The 25,997-nt window shown below is 41.9% G+C and overlaps 1 protein-coding gene across 1 annotated transcript in view; it reads left to right on the top strand.

Moving 5' to 3' along the window:
* dhx15 (DEAH (Asp-Glu-Ala-His) box helicase 15) overlaps positions 1–25,497 on the top strand; it is a gene marked incomplete at its 3' end in the record, with an annotated part of 160,369 nt that extends 134,872 nt beyond the window's left edge. Inside the window, exons 7-12 of the mRNA XM_070874463.1 lie at positions 8,034–8,120; positions 10,672–10,821; positions 11,734–11,842; positions 13,156–13,347; positions 14,664–14,786; positions 25,307–25,497. Of these exons, the coding sequence (XP_070730564.1) occupies positions 8,034–8,120; positions 10,672–10,821; positions 11,734–11,842; positions 13,156–13,347; positions 14,664–14,786; positions 25,307–25,497 (852 nt within the window). The remainder of the gene's footprint in view (positions 1–8,033; positions 8,121–10,671; positions 10,822–11,733; positions 11,843–13,155; positions 13,348–14,663; positions 14,787–25,306) is intronic.
* Between the last annotated feature and the right edge of the window lie 500 nt (positions 25,498–25,997).

Genomic DNA, 25,997 nt, shown 5'->3' with positions numbered 1-25,997 from the left:
TATAGAACTGTGGAAGTTTGCCCTTAGGTTAAGAGATGCTAACAGAAACTTGTAAGCAAGATAATTCCTGTCATTTTTCCCTGGAGCATGCACTAATAAGAATAAAAGGATGGGCAAGGAGATGACGTGCTTGACCTTTCGTCAAGACTCTTCCTGTGATTTATTCCTCCCCCCACCCCTCCCCCTCTACTCTGGTGAGAGGCTCTCGTGTGTTCACACTAATATGACAGATTGGGAACTTTGGTACTGTGAGGGATTAGAGGCAGGAATCAGTATCCCACCACCCGTTGACGCTGACACATTAATGTCCGGACTCCAGTGTGCATTGCCGTTTCACTGCTTTCTGTGTAAATATGCACACCAGTCACTGATCAAATGACAGTGGACCATTGCAGGCTTTCAGGCTGTCAGCTGTGTAAAGTGCACCTGAGCTACTAAGGATGGTACCATTTTCAAACACTTTTGTCTAAAATGGATTTTCATGGTCAATTATGTGTTTCTGTTGCAAAATTTGCCTCTAAACCTTGCTGCAAATATTTTGGGCGATTACAGCTCTTTAAACCTATACCCAGATACACCCAGTATACCACATAAGAAGGGGGCATCTATATTGAATTTGTAAGCTGTACTGTTTGAGTGATAGTTTTCTACATGAAGCTTTATCCAAATTGTTCCATATTTAGCTTTGAACTGCTAGCAGGTGCAGCAGAAAGAGTCACCTATTTTTAAAAAGTCACTTTACAGACAAAGATGGAAAACCAACCACTGACATTACAGTAATGAAATTAAACAAATTGTTGTTTTTAACCTGCTTTTGACCTTTCCTGTTCAGTTTGATCAGAGAATGCAGGTTTCATTTCAACTGTTTAATTGTTTAACACCAATTATACCACCATGTCAACCGATTATTTTAGTGACTGAATATTTGAATAAATTAGATTTTAAAACCCTACCAATTTCTGGTTAAATGCACAGAGGGGCTGTCGAGCAGAATAAACTTGCTCCTATGAATTACATTTTTCAATTTAACACTTTTTCCTGACTGGCAGTTAACAAGCACTGCTATCTATACCAGCTTTGTTTGCCACCTTGACATTAAAAAAAAATCTAAAATGCTAAAAATGCACGTCGGAGCAAACCGCATTTGAAATAGAAATATAGGTTAATGTTTTGGGTGTGACCCTTTATCAGAACTGGTTTGTTCTGATAACCAGTGGCAAAAATACAATCTTGCAAGAGTAGTACAAAACTGTGGGTGGATAGTCACAACCTGTTAAATGCTTATTAGGGAAATATACTGTAAATGTCTACTGTTGTGTTTCAGCTTCTATGTTGATTCAGACATGCCTGTGAATCATAGAAAGATATCCAATGTACTTGAAAACGTCACAGAATGCCCCATTCTAATGAGGGTCCACTAGTGATGAACAGATGATTCAGGTAAAATTGTAGCAAGCTTAAAAAGGAAGGGTGATTTAGTTTTAAGTTTCAAATATCTTTTCATAGACTAAGGAGGTGTATGGATTCTAAGTTGACTATGTATGAAACTACTACAAAGTGTGGCAGCCACCAAATGTTAGTGCAGTTTTAATTCATTCTCAGGATGTGGGCATCACTAGCAAAGCTAACATTTATTGCTCATCCAAGTCAGGATGGTGTGTGACTGCGGGGGGATCTTGGAGTTGATGGTATTCCCATGTGCCTGCCACCTTTGTTCTTTGTAGGTGGTGAAATCGCAGGTTTGGGGGGTGCTGTCGAAGAAGCCTTGGCGTGTTACTGCAGTGCATCTTATAGATGGTACACACTGCAGCCACGGTGCGCCGGTGGTGGAGGGAGGGAATGTTGAAGATGGTGGATGGGGTGCCAATCAAGCGGCTGCTTTGTCTGGATTGTGTCGAGCTTCGAGTGTTGTTGGAGCTACACTGATCCAGGCAAGTAGAGAGTATTCCAACACACTCCTGACTTGTGCCTTGTAGATGGTGGAAAGGCTGTGGGGAGTCAGGTGAGCCACTTGCTGCAGAATACGCCTGTGACCTGCTCTTGTAGCCACTGTATTTATGTGGCTGGTTCATTTGAGTGGTCAGTGATGAGCCCCAGGATGATGGTGTGGGATTTAATGATGGTAATGACATTGAATGTCAAGGGGGAGGCGGTTAGACTCTCTCTCTTGTTGGAGATGGTCATTGGCAGGCACATGTGTGGTGCAAATATTACTTGCCATTTGGCAGACCAAGCCTTAATATTGTCCAGGTCTTGCTACAAGCGGGCATGGACTGCTTCATTATCTGAAGAATTGCAAATGGAGCTGAACATCCCCACTTCTGATCTTACGATGGAGGGAAGGCCATTGTTGGAGCAGCTGAAGATAGTTGGTCCAAAGACACTGCCCTGTGGAGCTCCTGCAGCGATGTTCAGGGGCTTAGCTGGTTGGCCTCCAACAAGCACAGCCATCTTCCTTTGTGGCGGGTATGACTCCAGCCAGTGGAGAGTTTTCTCCCTGGTCCCCATTGGCTTCAATTTTACTAGGGCTCCTAGATGCCACACTCGGTCAAATGCTGATGTCAAGGATAGTCACTCTCATCTCACATCTGGAATTCAGATGTGACCTGTAGGTGCTGTAAGTTTGAGTGGGCATTGGTGTGGTTTATAAATAGACTTTTAGCATGTAGTGGAACCTCAAAATTATTATCTTTGCCACCATTTTAGGTTCTGAGAGATTGTAATATCTGGAGTGGTAATCTTTTAGAACCTGTAGGGCTTGTAAATTGCACTGATGTGTATGATTGTGACATTTTCTACCTTTGGAGTTGGAGAGAGCCAGTGCAGAGGGTATGTATAATTTGTCAATGCTTTGTTCTGGTTGCTTCTGCTAACCTCAGCTTGGGTCTGTAACTCCCTTTCTGTCACTTCCATCAGTTAAGGTATAGTCTTGCACCTTGTGTTAAATATATTTTTATTTTGGGCTTTGCTGGAACATGGTTTAGTGCTGTGGTGCCAGATTTTACAATATGACTGCAAATTTGCTGCAGCAGTTTTAAATGAAGAATAAAAAAAACTACTGTGCATGGGTAGTGAACTACTTTAATTTATGCTTTAAATTTGACTTCATGGGCAGGAGTTTCCGCCTGGTTGTGCTGGGTTTTTTTTCAGCGCAATTCGCCCGAAATTGGCCAAACCAGCACAAAAGCTTGAATTTGAAGCGCAAATTACGTCCAGCGCAAATTGAGGTTTCCGTGATCTTTTGCGCTAATTTTAAAACTGCACGCTGGAAGCCGGCCACAACCCAAAACTGGCTGCACCCACTGATAGAATTCATCACCATTTCAAGTTCCCGCTAATTGTGCTTGTTTGCGGGCCTTTGAGAAGGCTCTTAAAATTAAGCTGGGTTTTTTGAGCGACAATGACACTAATGGACACCTTTTTAACAGCTTTTAAATATGTAATTAATTTACTAAGAAACTTGACTACTGTACACTAATATAACTAGTAAATGATTCTATAATTTTTAAGTTTTTTCGGTTATTTAAAATTGGGTTACTCACAGGTGGGGAGCTAGACACGCTGATCAAAACTGCTTATTTTTTGTGATAAACCCATTTTCAGCTGTATTAATAACTGTTTGGAAATATGCAAATACGTTTGAGCAGTAACTTGAGAAAAAAAGAGTTTAAAACTAGCACAATTGCCACCCAGAACACGGATTGCACCCAAGTGAGAACTCTGGGCCCATATTTCTTCAGCCAGTCTTTAAACTTCAACGCCCAAGCTTAATGGCTGGTTTGGGGTTGCGGGAGGGGAGAGTGCAGAGATCTGGGGGAGAAGTGGTGAGAGCATCTTTTTTAAATACAGCGTACATACCAGCTCAGGAAACTTCCAATCGTATAAAATGGGTGTATAACCACCTGGCAGAAGCATAGTGATCTGATTTGTCTCAACATTTTGGGAAAGGTGTGAATTTGGGTGGGGTGGGGGGAAGGTGGTGAGGCTGTAACTTGATGCTGAGTTACTGCCCTAGGCACACCCTTTGTAACTTTTGAGCGGGCCTCGATTTAGTGGATTCCTGCTGGAATCCAGCAGAAACCTCATTCATGAATTTAAACCAGGGTCCTGTGATGTATTTAAGACTCTGGTGCAATTTTGGGCTGCACTACATACTGGAATTGAATGTAGAGCTGGAGGTTATCTAAGTTCCCCAACCTATTCCTATTTGCTTTTGTTGTCCTTAATTTGTAAATGTGCTCATCGTTGAAAATAAAATAATGGGCTAGACTTTCCACTTCACATCGCCCATATATGGCCCAAAACGGACTTCTATCGCCCATTTTGAGCAAAATGTGGAAACTAGGCCCAAAATATCGCCCGAAAAACAGGTGCCTAAGTTTCCACTAAGATCGTTGAAATTATAGCCCACACAAGGCCCATCCCAAGTTTCAGCACCTAGCATGCACTTCGCTGGGCCGATGCAAGACCCAAAGAGTGCTGAGAAATAGTTGCTTTTTCTGGGCCTAAGAGAAGGATAATGGGCACTACGGATGCCATTTTGACTTCAGAGGAAGGGTGGAGGATTAGTTGCGAGTTATTTAGAGTTAATTTAAATATAATTGTACTTGGAATATTGGAACAGGGAATAAAAAGAGGTATTATCCAGTTATTTTTGGAAAAAAGCTTTTATATATTTTGTAAATAGCATTTACATAGTCAAGTTATTTACTGATATTGTTGGGGCCTATCAAACTGGTATACAGTGCAGAGAGTGCAGAGTACAGTGATTAGATATCGTTGAGAGATTATTAAAATTAGATATCTGCCATATCTATCAGCACCCTACACACTGCTGCATTTGACAGGTGACTTAAGCTCTTTATGCTCGTGGAGGGACTTCATAAGCTTCACAATGACCAGGGAGGCACAGACCGAGAGTTCTTTGGGTTTCTCGAGAATAGCAGACATCCCCAAGGTGTAAGGAACAATAGACTGTATGCACATTGCCCTCAAAGCACCCTTAAAGAACGCGGAGGTCTTTCGTAACAGAAAGGGGTTCCACTCGCTGAATGTGGACATTCAGATGTTGGTTTACAGTTAGGGTTAATCAAAAGTTTCATTTGCGTGGGGTTTCCTTGTTGTCTTGCCTGCACTGGCCTATCATCAGAATTTATGCTTAATTTAAATATGAAGTTTAGTTTAAGTAAAGTACTTGTATAGTAAAATAATAAACAAATATGGATTAACAACTGTATAGTTGATAACTAATGTAACTAAGAGAGAAGACGCACACAATTTATTGAATTAAAGAAAAACATTTTATTAACAAAATATTTTTAAAAATTAATAAACTATCCCTCCCGCCCCCCGCACCAACCTACCCTTCCCTCAAATCCGCAAAATATTAACAATTAACAAAACAAGAACAATTCAACAAGTGAACACGGAACGAATTAAGTTTTGGAAACACTCCCCCCTCCCTACCTGTGGCCACGTTTCCCTCCAGGTCCAGTCCCACCCCATGTTTGTACCCCACCCGCCCGTTTTGGTCTACGCAGACTGACACCAAGACGTCGTGCAGAGTGGGACGGCAAGACTTCCTGCCATGGTGGAGGTAACGAAGCGGAAGCCTGAAGCTCCACTTCCAAGTCAGGAGGAACTGTGTCCTCCATACTCGCTTGCATGCTCGGGGTCTCGCTGCGAGCAGACACAACACCTTGGGGTGCAGCGCCATGTCCAGCCAGCAACGCATGCCGTAGGCATTGGTTGCGGCTGTCTGCTGCCGAATGGCCTCCAACATCTCCCTTGTGGTCTGTGCTTGCTCGGAAGACCAGTTGGAGAAGTTTGTGCAGAACTCGCTCCAGGTTGCTGGAAACTGGCTCCAGTTCGCAGAGAACTTGCTCCAGCTTGCAGAGAATCTCGCGAAACCCTGGATAAGGTCGCGACCAATCGCGACCGTCTCCCTGCACAGGGATAATAAGCTCTCAGTCTGGCCTTCCATGGTAGGTGATTGCTCACCCTGCTGACCGGACTTCCGTGGGGTCGGCATTTGCAAAATTACGCGCCTTGGCATCGCCACCTGCACACTGCTTGGTCCTAGTGCATCATCCATCTCAATAGAGATGGCTGCAGGTTGTTTCCCTCCACCCCCCCCCCCCCCCCCCCCCGCCCACACACAAAAATAATCTCATCTCCCTCCTCCTCCGTCTCTTCCTCCTGCGAGCTGTTGGAAGGGTCGGTATTTGCAGATATCTCCGTTAAATCACCGGGCTCAACGGACACTTGACCATAGAAAGATGAATGAAATTTCTAAACAACTTATAACAATACATATTAATATATATCAATATTTCAATATCAATATTTCAGTAACCCAAAATATTGCAATACTTTTCAAAACCCTATATGCACAAAGGTTCACCAGGGGTAATATGGCCTCATTCGTAGATCAAGAGATTGGAGAGAAAGCAGGAAAGGGGTACTGAGGGAATGATCAGCCATGATCTTATTGAATGGTGGTGCAGGCTCGAGGGGCCGAATGGCCTACTCCTGCACCTATTTTCTATGTTTCGAAGAGTACATCAAAATTATTGAATTATAATTGCATAACATTATATGCGTAACTACAATATTTTTAGTATGTATTTAGTAATGTTTGACACATTGCACAGTTCCCATTACTCACGAGACTTAAAGGTGGGCTCGGCCACACCACGGGTCGTGACCGAACGGCGCTCAGGCCCCACCAAGACCGCCGCAAACTCCTCGTATTGAGTTAACACGTGCACCGTTGCGGAGCCGCCGCCTGTCCTCCTTTGCTCCGCACGGTTGATAGTTATCTTCTTCTGTAAATGATGAGATATCATTGCACGGCATAAGCTAATGGACTTGACAATAAAAATTTAAGACTAACAGATTTAAATGTTCAATTATTAATTAACATTGCAGTACATATGAATAATTTTTAATACTATAAGATTCACCTTTGTGTTAGGGTAAATAAATTTATTTATAATTTAATAATTTTATATTATAAATAAATGACATTGAAGATTCTAATTAAAATTTATAAACATCAAGTAAATAATACATATGTATGATTTTAAATATTACTTAAATGTGATTCTAAATATAGAATATAAAATGCAACTTACTCTGGCTGCTGCCAGCAGGCTGTTCCATCTCTTGCGGCACTGGTGAGCAGTCTGCACCTCAATAGATACCGATGTTACAACATCGGCAGTCTCGACCCATATTCTGCGATATGCACAGGGTGGAGGTTTCCCATGCCCACCCCGTGTCAGGTCCTCCCACCTAGTAATTATTACATTTACAAGGGCCTCGTTGGCCTCCTCGGTAAGGCTTTGGCCCTTCTCCTTTCACTCTCCCTTTCCTTTTCTACCTGCATCGACATTGTTTTAAGATATTAGATTAGTCAGATATGTCAGAATTGTAAGATTTCTCAGTTTCTATCCACAGAGCAAACGAATAATCCTCTTTCCTCCTCTCTCTCCCGCTCTCTCTGACCCTTCCTGTGCATGTGCGATGACACATGACTTCTTCCAACGCGGCAAAAAAAAAATCCCACACATGCGCACAATAGTGTTACTAGGGAAGCTTTTTTTTTCTATGACTTCCGTTTTCTTTGGGCGATCGTGAGAGCGGCGAAAAATCAGATTGCCCATTTGACAGCGCTGGGGTAAGGCCGAGTGAAAAATCGCGCCAAAAAAATGGACCTTGTGCCGGCGATCAGCATGGGCGAGGTGTCCCACATCGCTGGAACATGGCCCATTTTTTTGGGCCTTAGCCACCTAGTAGAAAGTCTAGCCCAATGACTATGTCGGATGAATTCACTCTACAGCAGAGCATTTTTATTTTGGATGGGATTTGATCTGTTTACATTTCATTTTCGATACATTATGGTAAAAGATTTATATGAACAGCCTGGCAGATGGGCTTTCTGCTGCAAATGTAATGTTCGCAGTTTTGTGAAACGTTGTTCAAAAATTGCTATGATTTTTCACTGCATTTGTTTGTTTTTCTATGTTTAGGTTGTCGTGTCCACAAATATTGCTGAAACGTCACTCACTATTGATGGTGTTGTGTTTGTGATTGATCCTGGCTTTGCTAAACAGAAGGCAAGTATTTAAATCTAGAAAATTCCACTTTGAACAAATGTTTGCCAGCTCCTTAGCTGTTACTGTTTTGGAATTCTGACAAGAGTTTTATGGTGTTCTGCCATTGCGCTGCCTGCATTTATCTTGTTACACCAGATTTTTAAATGATGGCTGTTTCATGGAACTAAATTTTGTTCTGTACACTTTCCTCTCTGCTGAAGGAGGCTGACTACTCTTGCTTAGCGTGATAGTTCTGTTGGTGTTGGCAACCCTCCATACCCACATATTGCGGTACGAGCCGTTATTGTATCAGTCTAAAACAGTGTTGGGTGAGTTGACCACCGAAAATATCACGACCAATCATGAACCTGAGTTAACACACAGGCATTTCTAACACTGAATAATGCATTTTTACAGAACTACAGTTAGATGCAATACTGACTTGGATCACCAGGACCAGAAACATTGTAAAAATGTCCCCAGAGTCCAGACTCCCTGGAGTATTGCAAATAGTGAACAACAGGTGAAGTAAACCAGAGCCAGGTGTTACGCTTACATGGGGGTGGGGGTGGTTGGGATTTGCAGTATGATTACTACATTCCCTCTGCATTGCCCCATCTTTTTAGTAATATGCCATTATGGTTTTACTTTCCAAACTTTGCCCTTGCTATTATCACAGGATCTTGCCCACTTCAGAACTTTTCATTTAAAATAAAAATGATGTGACGCCTCATCCCCACACCCCACTGCAAACCCATGACGAAAAAGAAACACTTAGTCGGCAGATGATAATTCAACCCAGCTGAACTATACAGAGCTTATAGTTTAAAATAAAAGTCAATTTAATATCCTAAAGGTGATATGGTCATCTTCCTCTTGCAGTTCATATAGCAGGCACACTGGGTTCCAGCAATTTGCTTCAGAGCTTGTATTATTTAATGAATCGATCTTAATCATTTGAGCCAAAATCCACTTAAAAGCTAAATCTTGTTCAGTTTCTTTTAATTGGGTGGGGGGAAGGGGAAGAAGAAGAAGAAGAAGAAGAAGAAGAGTATTGGAGATGATCAGTTTGAGAAAAGAATAAGCAAGTCAACACCATCTGAAGTGATGATTGCTGGAGAGTTCTTTGCCAATGTGTATCTATTTTACTGCTGAAATTGATGGGCCGGGAAAGTGTGATTATTTTGAAAATGATCTTCCTCACCCTGTTGTGTCATATATTTTGCTATTTTGCATTTTAAAGAACTGATACCATTTGAACACAAATGTTATACTTGAATAGGAGCTAAGTTGACTCTTGTATTACAGAGCAACACTAGCAGCGTTGACCCCCAGCCCCAGTTCCTAATAATGGGCTCAAGTTTCGGCCTGAGCTGCTCCTTTTTTTGGAGCAACTAGTTTAGAATGGAGCATCTTAGAAATTGCAATTCTCGGCATTTAGTTTGCTCCAGTTCTAGTGAGTTAGAATAGTTTCATTTTAGAACAGATTTTTTTTCAAAAGGGGGCGTGTCCGGCCATTTGCGCCTGTTTTGCAAGTTTAGGCAGCGAAAACTTACTCCAAACTAACTTAGAATGGAGTAAGTGTAGATTTTTGTACGCTCAGGAAAAACCTTGCCTACGCTTATAAATCAGGCGTAGGGAACGAAAGATGCGGTGGAGAGGGGGGGCGAGGGTGAGGAGGGAAGTTTACAAACATTAAACACTTCACTTTTACAAATAAAGAGCCATAATCAATAATAAATGATCAATAAATCAATCCAAAAAAAATTAAAAAAATAAAATACAAAAAAATCAATCAATAAATAAAAAATTATTTCTACTCACCTACTGCAGCACCAGGAGCCCTCCAACATCGTGCTGGGACGGTCACCACCCCCCCCCCCCCCCCCCAGTGTCTCTGTCTGTCTGTCTCTGTCTCTCTCGCTTTGTCTCTGTCAGTGTCTCTGTGTTTCTGACAGAGAGAGGAGGGAGGGAGGGAGGGAGGGGGGGAGGGGGAAGAGGCTGAACGGCGGGGCCTGCCCCCAGTGAGATGCCGGGCAGGTGGACCCCGCCACCAGAGGGGAGGGAGGGGGGGGAGGCTGAACGGGAGGGAGGTGGGGTGGGGAGGGGAGCTGAACGGGAGGGAGGTCCAGTCCGATCTTTGCCCGGGGAGCCCATTCGTCCAGGGCTAGGGTCGGACCCCTCCCACGCAGCCTCGGGGGCAAGGAGCTACTGCACATGTGCGCACACTCTAGCGCGCATGTGCAGAGGTGCCGGCACTGTTTTCAGCGCTGGGACCTGGCTCCACCCCTGACCCCTTGTGCTGCGCCACGCCGAGCATGAAGACGTCCTGAGGAGACCGGAGAATCACAAGGTAAGTTTTCGGCGCCCTTTTTCTTCCAGAAAGTCGGCGCACCTTTTCGAGATGCGCCGTTTTTCCAGAGGGTGGAAACTTGGGCCCAGTGTTTCTCCTCACTTGACTCCATGAAAGTTGAAAATATTTGATTGTCCTTTGAACTCTTGGCCTGCCTAGTAAGAAATAAGTCTTACTGTTCAGTTCAGCTTGTGTTAACCTTTTTTTCATGATCAACAGGTATATAACCCACGTATCAGAGTTGAATCGTTGTTGGTGACTGCTATCAGTAAAGCATCTGCACAGCAAAGAGCAGGTCGTGCTGGTCGTACTAGACCAGGAAAGTGCTTTAGACTTTACACTGAAAAGGCCTACAAAACTGAAATGCAGGCAAGTTCTATATCCCTTTACAATCAATACCTCCTGTGACACTATATAGATTTAGAGAATTTTGAAGGTATTTGCCTCCGGCTACCCAGTAGTTCTACTGGTAGACCATTGGACCGGATTTGTTTCTCCATCTGAAGGGGCATTCAAACTCTTAACCCTTTGACCTCTGACCTCGAACCATGAGTCTGGATTGAGCCGGTCTATCTGATTGCACCTTCAGTCGTGAATCCTCGGCTTTATCGATTCCCACTTCTGATTACTGTACATTCCATAATGCTGGAAAGTGCCTATGTATGGATGCTGGGTAAGGATAGGATCAAGTTGAGCTGTAATTTGTGCTTTTCCCCCCTCCATTCCAGGTTGAATATTCACGGTTTACCAACTAGTTGAGATACTAAAAAGCAGATGGTATCTGTGGACTCATTATTCTTTTAATTGAAGAATCCTCCATATATCCCACTTACGTAGCTCCTGAGTCCCTTTTATGCTTGATTGCTTTCTCTGAGGAAAGATTTGCTGCTGTTCGTGTTCAGGGTGCTTTTATAGGATAATGGCAAAGGAAATATCGGGCAAGGTTGTGACACCATGATGTCATTGTTGAGGGACATTGTCTTTCGTAGTGTTCCTAAGACAGCTTTGGTTCACTCTTGAGGGCAAACCTCCCAGATAGGTAATGTTCATTAATAATGTCCTGAGGGCTGCTATTTTCTAATCCTGACGCTGACATTCAATACGTTTGCAATGCCAGAGTTTTTAGTTAGTTGGTCTGCATAATATAGTTTGATAGTCCTCTTGTAGGCTTCAACTAAATTGAGGAGGAAGCAAAACTGAATGTCGTTTTGGGTTTACACTGTGTAGGTTGTTAGCCTTTCACAACATTTTTATTTGAGCTGTATGTTCTTTAATTAACAGGACAATACTTATCCTGAAATTTTGAGGTCTAACCTGGGTTCTGTAGTTCTTCAGCTGAAGAAACTTGGCATTGATGACTTGGTACATTTTGACTTCATGGATCCACCAGGTAAGGAGCTGGCCAAGCTTTCCAAGTATCTCCTACTCTTACTTTCAGAAATATTTAAAGCAACATTATCCTCCAACTATCTAATTATTGTTTAAATTCATTTTCGAAATTTTGGAACCATCAAGTTTGCATTTGTCTTGTTTTAGCTGTGCGATTACTATTATATCAATATAATATATCATTGGACCTCTTGGCAGACACAAGGTTGTCTCGGGTTTGTTCCAGGGATAGGACTTGTGTTGTTCACATTCTGGACAGTTAATCTGTTCTAAGCTACCATTCTAGATATTGTAAAAAGGTTACATGAACTATTTGTGGTCATTCTGTATTTGAGATTATGAAATTCCCCTCATAAGGCAGGGTCTCAATTTTCGGAGCAGGCGTCGAGCAGCAGATAGATTTCTCTTCAGTGGTGCCATGGGATCTTTTTCCGTCCACCTGAGCAGGCATTTGGGGCCTTGCTTTAAAGTCTCATGTGAAAGACGGCACCTCTGACAATGCAAGATTCACTTAGTGCTGCACTGAAGTATCAACCTAGTTAATGTACTAAGTCCTGAAGTGGAGTATGAACCCATTACCTTTTGACTTAGTGAGAGTACCACTATTGAGCCAAGCTGACACATCAGGTTAACAACAACACAGCAGGAATACTGAGAAAGGAGGATTGAAGACCGATGGAGAAACAGTGGTGTTTATTTGGAAAATTGTCAGTTTGGTTTATTTTTGAGCTTGACAAAACTTGAAAGTAACTTCTTGGCCAGTGAAATTTTTCAACTCTGATGCAACAATAGCATTTTCTATGTGGAGAGCAAAATGTTTCTAAAAATATTTGTGCCCTGTAAAAGTGAACCTGCTGCCTAGCCAAGAAAATTTCAATGATTTATGGTATAAATCTTACCTGCTGGCAGGGAACATTCCTGGTGAAGTATCAACTCCTTTATCATTTCTTACATGTTTAATTTTTCCCCTGTGCCATTTAATCCTTAACATGGTTATTTGCTCTTAAGATTTTGAAAATAAACATTTTTAAGCCACGGGAAACAATTGCTACACAGATATTACTTACTTCAGGTCAGTTAAACTGCACAGTTTGTGTTGGCATCAATGCTTTTGGGTTCAGATTGACACAAGCCATAAGGTGCAAGTTAGATGTCATGTTGCCCACATTGAATTTAGGAGAGAGATGAGACCACGTTGAAGAAATGCATGTAGAAATATTTACATACAGTAAGGATACCAAATAGTACATCTGTTCAGTGGTTTTATTTCATCAAAAGGTTTTACCTTTAATAATCGTATGTATTACTTTCCAGCTCCCGAGACACTGATGAGGGCCTTGGAGCTTTTGAATTATCTGGCTGCGCTGAATGATGATGGAGACCTGACGGAACTTGGGTCCATGATGGCAGAATTCCCATTAGATCCACAGTTGGCCAAGATGGTTATTGCCAGCTGTGAACACAACTGTTCAAATGAGATTCTCTCCATCACTGCAATGTTGTCAGGTAATAGCAGGGATGAAATTGTCAAAACATGACTTGCAGTTAGACAAAACAAATTATTGAAGAGGATTTGTTTTGGGAGTTGATCTTTTCCAAGAATATGCTTTAAATGCCCATTAAAAGCAGTACAGTAATTTTGTATTTGAATGGTTTATGTTAAGTACTGAAGAAGTTTTGAAACTACTTTTTGAACTGAGGAATACATAAGCACAAATTCTGATTACAATTTTCTAGGTTTGATGCTTAATTTCATGTATTTTTGAACCATTTTTAACATTTTATTCTGCCCATAAATCACTTTTGTTCAAGCAGCTGTCGAGCAGAGGAAGGGAAGAAGCTTAATGAAGGAGAGGTGTTGATGAATATTGAGATTGCTCAGCATAGTTAGGTTTAATATTTTGTACACAAAAAAACTAATTTTTTCCCAAGTCTTAGAATTTCAATAGTAGAGAAATAATTTTGCAATTCTATTCCCCAAGGATTCAGACTAAATATTTTGAAATTCATAATTGGATAAGAGATAATGAAGGCTTAATTTAAATATTTAGATGGAAGTATTTGTGTAATTGAGCTGCAGAAAGTAGCATGGTTTGGTAGTTTGGCTATTTTGGGGTATCCCTTTGGTGGAGATGGGCAGCAGTACTTCCATGTTCATTATGACTTGAACATTGGTCACTTGCTTATTTAGGTAACTTGTGGTTTTGTATTTCATTAATAATACTGATTCTATCCTGTATAATGCTTTACAAAACCATTAATGGGCTGATTACGTTTTTGTAAGTAATGTTTAGCAAGACGACAGACATGAACTCTGTCAGTACAGTACTATAGATTAAATCAGATTCAGAGCAGCTGGGCAGGGCAGAATTTCACCCTTGCTTCCTTTTGTTCTTCCTGGGTTTTTAACCTATATGCAAGGGTGAGATTCAAGTCATCTGTTGTTATCAGCATCTTACACTTCAAATACTAAATGTTTTACAGTTACATATCACACTTTCAGTAGGTTAGGAAAATGCTTGCAGAAGGCATTCAGTTAATACATTATAATAGCTCTGTATTGCCCTATGCACCGCCTTTTTCACTAAAATTTGGTAATTGTGTAGCTTCTGAAACACTCTTGTCTTGCAGATGTGAGTAGGTGTTGATGTTTGGTACCAAGCCAAGGTAATAGACAGTCCAAGATGCAGTTGGTGACCATGTCCCATCATGCCCTGCCCAATGCTCTCTGAACTGACCTAGCTAGGCCTTGTTCCTGTGTCTGTGAATGAGTGACTCATCCATATGGGCGTCTGTGTTGGGCCCATACCAACATTGTTTAGTCCCACAGTGTTTTGTTCGCCCAACGGAAGCTAAGAAAGCAGCTGACGAAGCCAAGATGCGGTTCGCGCATATAGATGGAGATCACCTGACCCTGCTCAACGTTTACCATGCATTCAAGCAGAGTAAGTAAATTGTACTTCACATTTATTTTCATGCCCAATTACCAAGTAAAAGATCTTCATGTAGATTCACAAATTTTGTACAACAAGCTCCTGATTATTGAGCTTTAACATAAACATCTTCGAATTGTTTACCAAAGAATTACTGTGCAGATGCCTTCTGTGCTCATTTTGTTATTTAAAGAGGACTTCATTTGAAGATCACATTTTGCATTCATAACATGAAATGCTGGACCAAATTTATGTGTTGAATTTTTAGTTTAAATTGCCCACCTTCCACTGTCTACTGTCAATACAGTAGTTCCTTGCCACCTTAATAGACTCTACCCTCTAAGACGTGCTTATAAACATCTTTTGTGCCTTTCTCTTGATACATTTTATGCTGTTAAGGACTTGGTTAGTTGTACAAAATGCATTGCTCCTAAGAAATTCTGAGGTAACAATGAAACATGTTCCAATATCCAAACTTGTGTGTTGGTTGATTTGCTCGAAACACAATGCAATGTTTCCACAATTTTAGTATCAAAATGTCACTACAACGCATGTTCACCGACTTACAACATTTGTTTTATTTATCTGTATGGAGGAATTCCACGCAGGGTAGGTATCCACTTATAAAGAATTTGGTATAAATTCGAAAATCAATAAATTCTCATAATTTATCTCTGCTTCACCCTTAAACTCTGCACGAAAGGAGAGTTAAACAACTCTAGAGCATTAGCAGATGAGTCTCTATTTCCCAATTGCAATTATACTCTTACTTCAGATATGTTACCAGTTTTCTTTCTGTACATAACCTTAGAATTCTCATTAAACAGCCAGAAAGGAACAAGTAACTGAATAATTGTACTTCCTGTATTCTAATTTGTAATGTGAATAGTGTCTGAAGCTATAACTAGGGCATTCATAATGGGGTGAGAGAGAATCGTTTTTTTTTTAAGCTTGTGTTCTGTGCAAGGATCTTCTAAGCTGTGTTTTGCACTGCACTGTTTTGAAACCAGTAGCTGGAGCTCCGACTCAAGCTGGACAGCACTCTGTTTGTTTGCACGGTTTGGCTCCTTCCTGATTGGAACTTTAAGGGGCCGAAATTGCCCACCGTCTGAAACGAGGTGCACCTACCGGTTTCGATGTGTTCTGGCTGCCTCATGCATTGGGGCGTCCTAACCGTCGCTATCCAGCAGGTCAGGGGGCGTGGTGGTGGGGGGGTCTGAGCAGAGCAGAAGTGGCCTCATTATGGGGGCGGAAGTGGGGGCAAGGTGGAGTGGCCGTCACTGACGAGGCAAAGTATCCAAGGCTGTCAGTCATCAGCACCGTGCTGATGGCGTCATGGCGCTGGTGCGTCACAATGTGTCTCCCCTTCAGTTAAAGGGGAGGGCTGCTGCGAATTCTGCAGCCACTTCAGTGGCAAACACTGGGCTACCAGGGAGGGTTTCGGCCTCCAGCAGGGTGCCATACTGCCTGTTGGCGGCCCGGCTGAACCCGCCGCCATAATTATCGGACCGACCTGACAGTCGGCTGACAGGAAAAAAACATGGCGGCCGGGCTGCCATGTCAGAGTGTGTACTGACGGCAAAAGCTTTCGGGGGCACCGATCGGCGGCAGGGCAATATTGGAAAGGGGAAAATTTTGCGAGGAGGGTCCCTGCCAGTTGGTAAGGGGGTCGGCGCTCGCACGCCGCAGTGGGAAAACGGGAGGAGCGGTCCTGGACACCGCTCCAAAAGTAAAGAAGGGTAATTTTCAAAATGTAGGCTCCTCCACGGAGAGTCGGCGGCCATTCTGCGTCACTCTGTGGCTGCCGCTTTTAGGTGGCCAAAGGTCTTACTGTAAGGGGCAATTTCGACCCCTAAATGTCCTGTATAGGGGAGAATTCTGTACATGCCTGGATACACGGTTGGGCACTCCTGCATGGAGCAGCACTTGCAGGGCATGATCGCTAGAAAATCGTGGATCCACCGTGCCCAGTTTTTAGTGCATTCATTTAAATGGATGGAAAATTGGGCATTGCGATTTGCAATTTTCTCCAGAGAGCACTTTCTGTGACCATGTGGAAATTCCCATCTGTGGAATAGCCCTTTTAGTTCAAAGTGGCTCAATTCGAATCGCCTATTAGCTGAACAAAAACTTGCACTTGTTATTTAACGTAAAACAAGACGCTTCACAGACACGTAATCACATAAAATTGTGACAGCAAGACAAAGGAGGAGACATTAGGAGGGGTGATCAAAGAGATGGGTCTTCAACGAGGCGGGGAAGGTGGTGGATATAAATGAGGGAATTCCAGAGCGTGTAGTGTCGGACAAGCAGTCCAGTAACATGCAGGCACCAAGAGGGTCAAAAGAGGTGGGCGAGAGGTAGAGCTGGATGTTGTCATCCTACATGTGAAAGCTAAAACTATGTACTTGGATGACATTACCAAGGAACAGCATGTAAATGAGAAAACGGAGGGTGCCAAGGATAGATTCTTGGGAACTCCATAGGTCCTGGGGTGGGAACTGAAGGCATTGCTGGAGATGCTATGATTGGATAGGTAAGAGTGGAACAAAGAAAGGGCAAGGATATTAGAACTTAAATTATGCAAAAACTGTTTAATTTAAATTGCTTAACTTGAATTAATTGGTTCAGATATATTTTAGAGGTGGCTACTTTTCCTCTTGCTATTTTTTGCCAAACATTAGGATCCCAAACGATAAGTTATAAAGTTTTATCTCATTACATGGATCTTTTTTCCCCCAATGAAATCCTCAAATACTGCTTTTAATTTTAATTTTACCTCAGTAACTGGAGAAATCACCACTTGCTTTGGGTCAGATTCACAATGTGCAATTCTCTCATTGTCCAGATTGTCACACATATTTTTGATAAAATTCAAAAATGGTTATTTGGCATATTGGTTTTGCGGTCCTCTCAGTGGCTTCAGAAAACTGAGCGCTGCAACTTGAAATAAAACAGGATATACACATTAGGTCGGACAGCATCTGAAAGAGAAGGATGGGTTAATAATTCATGTGTATCTTTCCAGGAGGATTGCACCCAAAATATTAGCAAATCTTTTCCTTTCCTTTTAGATGTTGATCTACCTGCTGTGCAATTCCAGTGTTTTTGTTTTTATTCTGTAGGCATATAATTTTGTTTGGGGCCAGATTGCTGTTACGAATTTTAAATTGACTGCTGTATTCATTTATTGTGGTTTCTGAGTGACTAGTGAGTTTACTTATAAAACACTAGCACATTGTGAAACATTACAAATAACTAAATGGAGACAAATTTCCTTTTTGCAAACAAAACATTTGAGTGCCAGCTTGGCGCAGTGGCAGCAGACTCCTCTGAGTCAGAAGGTCGTTTATTCAAGCTCCACTCCAGGGATTTGTGCAAATTGGCTGCCACGTTTCCTACATTACAACAGTACTTCATTGGCTGTAAAACACTTTGAGATGTCCGGCGGTCGTAAAAGGCGCTATATAAATCCAAGTCTTTTTAATCAAGGCTGATATTTTACTGCAGTAGTGAGGGAGTGTTGCATTGTCGAAGGTGTCTTCTTTTGAATGAGACATTTAACCAAGACACTCTGTTTGGGTGAATGTAAAAGATCCCACAGCACTATTAAGAAAAGGGATGTTCTCCATTGTACTGGTCAACATTTATTGCCCAGTCATCCTCTTTTTAAAAAAAAAACAGATTTATTTGTTTTGAGATATCAGCCTTGGCTCAGTTAGTTGCACTCTCTCCTCTGAGTCAGAATGTTGTAGGAACAATCCGTGCTCTGGAGATGACCACCAAATCTAGGTTGATGCTTTAGTACATTATGGATGCCCCTGTTGGAGGTGCTGCCTCTCAGATGAAACATTAAACTGAGGCCCTGTCTGCCCCCTCAGGTGGATGGAGAGATACTATGCACTATAGATAGAGAAGTAATTTGCTCAGTGAGTAGCACGCTCGCCACTGAGTCAGAAGGTTGTAGGTTCAAGTCCCACTCCAGAGACTTGAGTGCAAAAATCTAGTTTGACACTCCAGTGCAGTACTGAAAGAGTGCTGCACTGTTGGAGGTGCTGTATTTTGGATGCGGCGTTAAACCGAGGCTCCGTCTGTCCCCTCAGGTGGACGTAAAAGATCCCATGGCACTATTTTGAAGAAGAGCAGGGAAGTTTTGCTGATGGTCTGGCCAATATTTATCTCTCAATCAACATCACTAAGACTCGTCATTATCCCATTGCTGTTTGTGGGAGCTTGCTGTGTGCAAATTGACCGTTGCATTTCCTACATTACAAAAGTGACCATACTTCAAAAGTACTTAATTAGTTGTAAAGTGCTTTGAGATGTCCAGAGGTTGTGAAAGTTGCTATATAAATGCAAGTATTTTTCTTTTTTTTTTGCTCACGAGCTGGGGAATTCTCCTGGTGTCCTGGCCAATATTCATCCCTCAACCAACACTACCGAAAACAGATTACCTGGTCACTTGGCTGTGCAGAGATCGGGAGGTCTTGAATAGGCCGATCACCAGCTGTAATGCTGGAAAAGATAATGGCGCATGCACGGCTGTGCAGCAAATTTAAATGAACCGCCCACCTAAAATAAAAATTAGAGGGAACATTGCTTATCAGTTCTCCTTAATATCTTGAACACTTCGATTAAATCACCCCTTAACCCTCTAAATTCCAGGGAACTCAACCCTAATTTGTGTAATCTCTTTTAGTAATTTTACCCTTGGAGTCCATGTATCATTCTGGTAAATCTACACTGTATTCTTTCCAAGGCCAATATATCTGTCCTGAGGTCTGGTGCCCAGAACTACACACTGTACTCCAGTGCTTTGTATAACTGTAGCATAACTTCCATCCCCTTGTATTCTACTCCTCTAGATATATAGCCCAACATTCAATTAGCCTTTTTGATTATTTTCTGTACCTGTCCCATGACATTTTAATGATCTATGCACATGGACCCCCAAGTCTCTTTGGACCGCCACTGTTTCTAGTTTTCCACCATTTAGAAAGTACTCTGATCTACCCTTTTCGGGCCAAAGTGGATGATCTCAATATAGGATTACCTATATTGAAATCCATTTGCCACAGTTTTGCCTATTCACTTAAAATTACAAAGATATTAATGGAATATGCTTCCATCTACACTGCTTACAATGCCACCTATCTTTGTGGCATTGGCAAACTTGGATATGTGGCTTTCTATCCCATTGTCTTAAAGTCGTTAATAAATACAGTGAATAGTTGAGACACCAACACAGATCCCTGTGGGGCAATGTATAAATGCAAGTTCATTCTTTAGAAAAATAATCCTATGTTTTTTCCATTTCAACAAAATCCACTATGAACTCTTGGTTCTATTTCATAAGTAGCATTGCAATTGAAATTTAGAATGACTGGACTCTAAGGCTGAAATTGCCCCGCGCTGAGTTTGGGGTGGTAACTTTGAATAAACCGAGAGGGAGGGAGGCGTGAGCAGCGCTGCACTGACGCGTCGCATCGTCCCTCCTCTTTTAAAGCGGAGGGGTGTTATGGGGCCTAGCGTGGGCTCCGCAGTGCCTACTGGGCCACCCAGGAGGGTTTTGGCTGGGCCAGAGCAGCCGCAGCACCCCAACCACCTCGACCGTGGTCCCGTGGGGCAACTTCCTCCGTGGGGATGAATAAGAGGTCGGTGCCCGGTGATAAGGGGTCGGTGCGCATGGTGATGACATCATCGCCAGGGTGTGGCACAGAGCCGTTTTCGCCCCTGATATCCATGGAGCAATTCCAGCCACGTCACTCCCGACGTCTGCCCCTGGGCACAAACCACTTATCGCCCCGTTAGCATCGGCCAGAGGTGCTAACTGGCCTTTTCAAAAGGGGCAATTTCGGACTTTTAATTTATTGTCCATCACGTCTAACATAAGCACCATGTAACTTAAGTATTCATTTTTGTTTTGTAAAAAAACATCTTGCTTCAAAGAAGCATTGGAGTTGGTCTATGGCCGTGGTCACAACTCTTTTTTTTTTAAACAATTGCCAATACACTTAGGTTCTCTATTTATCTGACCCACATGTCTGATATATGTCACGATGATTCCTGAAATTTCATCAGTAAAATCATATAATCACTTGTCAAGTTCCCTTGCTGAAATGCTTCAATTTGCTACACTTTAACAAGTTCCATAACTTGTATTTTGATACTATGCAATAAAAACCCCTTCTCTGATGCAGCTTCTGAACATTTTACATCCCAAGAAAGTGATTAACTGCCCGTTAAAATAAACAGGTCTAAACTGCGGTTGGTCATCACTAAATGATCATCATGTTGAAGCGCAAGCTCGAGAGTAAATTACACCATTGATGGTTTAGTATATAATTATTTTACTCAAAACTCTCAAAACACCTTGAACTAGTTTTTCATTTTACATTGACCATACAGCACAAGAATCTAGCCTGGATCAATGGGTTCTGAGGAAACCATGTGCTAAGCATGCATCTGAAAAGTGTTCTGATGTTGTGAATAGATGATGTTGTTTGTGGTCTCGTACACCTGAGAGCCAGGACTTATACCATTCTACCAGTTTGTTGCTCCCCCAGATAGTTTAATAAGAACATAAGAAATAGGAGCAGGTAGGACATGCAACCCTTCGAGCCTGCTCCGCCATTCAATAAGATCTTGGCTGATCTGATCATGGACTCAGCTCCACTTCCATGCCCGTTCCCCATAGCCCCTTATCGTTAAAAAAAACTGTCTATTTCTGTCTTAAATTTATTCAATGTCCCAGCTTCCATAGCTCTCCGAGGTAGCAAATTCCACAGATCCAGAACCCTGAGAGAAGAAATTTCTCCTAGTCTCAGTTTTAAATGGGGGGCATCTTATTCTAAGATCATGCCCTCTAGTTCTAGTCTTCCCCATCAGTGGAAACATCCTCTCTGCATCCACCTTGGCAAGTCCTCTCATAATCTTATACGTTTCGATAAGATCACCTCTCATTCTTCTGAATTCCAATGAGTAGAGGCCCAACCTACTCAACCTTTCCTCATAAGTCAACCCCCTCATCTGCGGAATCAACCTTGTGAACCTTCTCTGAACTGCCTCCAAAGCAAGTATATCCTTTCGTAAATATGGAAACCAAAACTGCACGCAGTATTCCAGGTGTGGCCTAACCAGTGTATTATACAATTTAAGCATAACCTCCCTGCTCTTGTATTCTATGCCTCGGCCAATAAAGGCAAGCATTCCATATGCCTTCTTAACCACCTTATCCACCTGGCCTGCTACTTTCAGGGATCTGTGGACAAGCACCTAGAGCTGGTTTTGTTGGCTGGCGCAGATATGATAGTAAGTACTTCAGGGAATCTAATATGGCCAGAATGATCTCCTGGGCTAGTTTTGATTGCCTGGATGGGTCGGAGAGGAATTTTCCCAGATTTTTTTCCAGAATTGGCCTGGGATTTTTATCTTTTTTTGCCTCTCCCAGGAGATCGCATGGCGCCGGGTGGGGTGGAGTATAAAATACACGGGGTATTGCAGTTGTGTGGGGCGGACTGGTTGGCCGGATGCTCTTTACCTGTCCGCCATTGTTCATTGTTCATGGGTTTATATGTAACTTTCAGGGCTGCTGATCAAGCGTCGTGTGGGACACGATGGGCCGAAATAGCCTCCTGCGCTGTACATTTCTATGTTAATATCATAATCCTATCATTTGCTCACTCAGCGATGATATAGGGAGCAAATAAGGGAGATTAGAATAAACAGGAGAGTTAATATAAAAGCAGTGAAGCACAAATTGAAAGTTTATACTCCACACTGTGTGGGTCCTGGGTCTGAGTTATACGGCATACCCTTTGGCACTGTCCCAGGCAATACACTACCTGCATCAAAAACAAACCTTGTGTTTCCCAGGCTGCACTGCACTATCACCAAAGCCTTTAAATACGGTGGAGAAATTCATACTTGTAGATGATCGTCACAAATTGTTTCTCATAATCATGATGCTGCCAACTTTTCACATGCTGTAAGAAAGTGTTGCAGCACATTTCCAGCAATGTTCAGAAGTAAATAGATGAGCTGAATAAGCCAATAACGTCCAGACTGTTGGGCGTGCAATGCATGAAGAATGTATGTTGGTACCATTTCACAGTTGGGGAGTCATGTATTTCATTGGAACCTTGGATATATTCAAGAGGGAGTTAGATGTGGCTCTTATGGCTAAAGGGATCAAGGGGTATGGAGAGAAAGCAAGAAAGGGGTACTGAGGTGAATGATCAGCTGTGATCTTATTGAATGGTGGTGCAGGCTCAAGAGGCCGAATGGCCTACTCCTGCACCTAATTTCTATGTTTCTATGTAATGCTCTTGTTAGGGAGTGAATAAAACAAAAAACAATCTCTGGGGAGCAAATGGTTGCTTATTGATACCGTATAACCTAAATACCAACGAGTGGAACTTATAATAATGCAAAATGGAAATGGGTTGTACAATGGTGCTCTGTCCAGTTGATTATTTCTGTCTCGTGCCTTCTTCCATTTTGGGGGTATTCAACATGCCATCTATGTTAGTTTAGACCCCAGTTCTATTTGGCATTGTGCTGCGTTTGCTCATATTTCATGCCCCATTAGAGTTTGAATTGTTCAGAGATCATCTGTTTAGCGCAAAGTATTTGGAAATTGTACTGTCAGGTCTTTATGGGCTCCTCATTGGGACTTTTAATTTTTCTGAAATTTATGCTGCAGACAAGTGTAAAATATATACACAGGAAGAAAAAAAAACAAGCAACACATGCTCCATGAGTGGTGTTGACATTCGAGAATGAAACTGAGACCGAAATCTTGGAGTCTTAGTCGACATAATGTTCACCATGTGCAACCCATGATTCTTCTGGCAACTGGGGATAGGCAATAAACACTGCATTACCAGTGATGCTCATATCCCAAGAATAAGTTTACAAAAGGGGGTGGGGTAAAATCTATTGAAGCCTTTTAGCACCTCTGATGGTTTAGCAGATAAATGTGCTGCTCTATGTGATACTCAGCTGTACCAATAGGGAAGGTCTGCATTGAGTTAGTTGACCTCAGTTGGGGTGACGTGGGTCCATACAATGTTTACGAGCTCCGCCTGGGTTCCAGCTTCTGTTCACTGACTCCTGCTGGATTGTGTATTGGGTGTGCGTGAGTGGAAGAGGACAATGGGCAAGATCGGGATTGGCTCAATGCACAAAAAGAAAGACTTACATTTATATAGCACCTTTCACAACCACCGGGCGTCTCAGAGCTTTACAGCCAGTGATGTACTTTTGGAGTGTAGTCACTGTTGTAGTCTTCCAACATAGCCTGCTGACGCTCTCTCTCTATGTATGACTGGCTGATGTATAACAACATGAATCAGCATCTTCGAGAGGAGAGGGGAGGAGGAATTATCAGAATATTTTGTTTCATGGACAGAAAATTCAGATTCTTTGTTGGCCTGCCTTCCTTGCATGCAGCCCAAGTTTACTTTTAACAATTTTCCTCCATGTTTTGGGGATTTTCAGTTGATTCCCATATAAATGACTGCTTTTATGTTTGTGACATTTCTCCTTGAAGTGATTAGCTCCAACAATTTGTGATTTCACATTCATTACAATCCCCCATAGTGCTGTTGGACAGAAATAAGTATAATCATCAACTTGTGAGCAGGGCTGCTCGTGCTACTGCTAATTTGGACATCTGTGTTTTTCCCCGTAATTTAACCGTGTAGAAAAAGAGCCAAGTCCAAGTTGGGAAGTCTATCATGATCAAAATGATAGATTGGAACATTGTTGCTGATCTGTTACTGGAATATTTTAGTGAACACAGTCTACCAATAATGCCAGTTTTTTCTGCTAAAAATTGAATTTTCCAATCGTTCAAATTAAGCAAAATAAATAACCCAGCAAAATGGGAATTTAGTGCAAAAAAAAAATTAATTATCAAATAATTAGTGACTTTGAATTTACCAAAGTTTTCTATAAGGTATCAGTATCATCAAACTAAATGTGGCAGTCAGATTGTTTCCCCCTGTTTACGATTCACTACATTTTCAAAGACGTAGAACTAATGCAAAATGTTAAATTTGACCACTGTTGGTGGTTGTTGTGGTTAATTTTAGTTAGACCACCTAATATTTAATAGTATTTTTCTTATAAACTGTCAAGTGTGGTTGTATGTGCAGTTTATGATGTAATGTCATGATTTGCATTCGATCATGCATCAACCTGACTGAGTAGATGGGTGATTTGTCTTTGGTAATTCTACCTTTGCGAAAGCTGACGTTAAAAAGAGCTTGAAGACAACTAGTGAGTCCTTCTGATTGTTTCCCTGTGCCTGTGGCAACGCACTTGGCCTCCATTTGACACTTCCTTACAACAGAATGAATTGTCTTCAGGTCCGATTTGGGTTGGGTACTTTTAAATTTATGACCTTGATGGGGACATCTCATAAAAGTGGCTGTTTTATGCTTCAATGGCTTTTTAATTGCTTTATAAAGCCAGAATTTAATTGGAGTTTTTTTTAATTAATTATGATGCACTATTTTTATTTTTAGACCATGAGTCGGTTCAGTGGTGCTATGACAACTTTATTAACTACAGATCCTTGATGTCTGCTGACAATGTACGTCAACAACTATCACGAATCATGGACAGATTCAACCTGCCTCGGAGGAGTACAGAATTCACGAGTCGAGACTATTACATAAACATTAGAAAGGCACTGGTTTCTGGCTACTTTATGCAGGTATGGTAAAAATTGTTGCTGTTTCTTATGTTGATGAAATGTACAATAATTCAACACTTGGATTCTAAATCATTCATTTCAAGCTTTAAATCTCTGCTGGCTGTAAAGTAAAACTATGTGCTACATGTGCCAATTGTTTGTGTGTTTCCACACCGTGGTAGAAACAAATTGTTAACAGGAAGAGAAAGCACTTCAAAAAGAGATTGTGAAGAAAAGAGAAAAAGCCGGAAGTCTGAAATGCAAGAGAACTGTTGGCAACTGTCCTATGAGGAGAGATTGAGTAGACTAGGTCTTATATTCTCTCGAGTTTAGAAGAATGAGGTGTGATCTCATTGAAAAGTACAAAATTCATACAGGGCTTGACAAGAGTAGATGCGAGAGGATGTTTCCTCTGGTTGGGGAATCTAGAACCAGGGGTCACAGTCTCAGAATAAGGAGTCGGCCATTTAGGACTGAGATGAGGAGAAACTTCTCCACTCAGAGGGTGGTGAATCTTTGGA

Source organism: Pristiophorus japonicus, unplaced genomic scaffold, assembly GCF_044704955.1.
Source record: "Pristiophorus japonicus isolate sPriJap1 unplaced genomic scaffold, sPriJap1.hap1 HAP1_SCAFFOLD_835, whole genome shotgun sequence".
Taxonomy (NCBI): Eukaryota; Metazoa; Chordata; class Chondrichthyes; family Pristiophoridae; genus Pristiophorus; species Pristiophorus japonicus.
The sequence above is the reverse complement of the archived record's forward strand: the minus strand, read 5'-3'. Positions and strand labels throughout refer to the sequence as shown.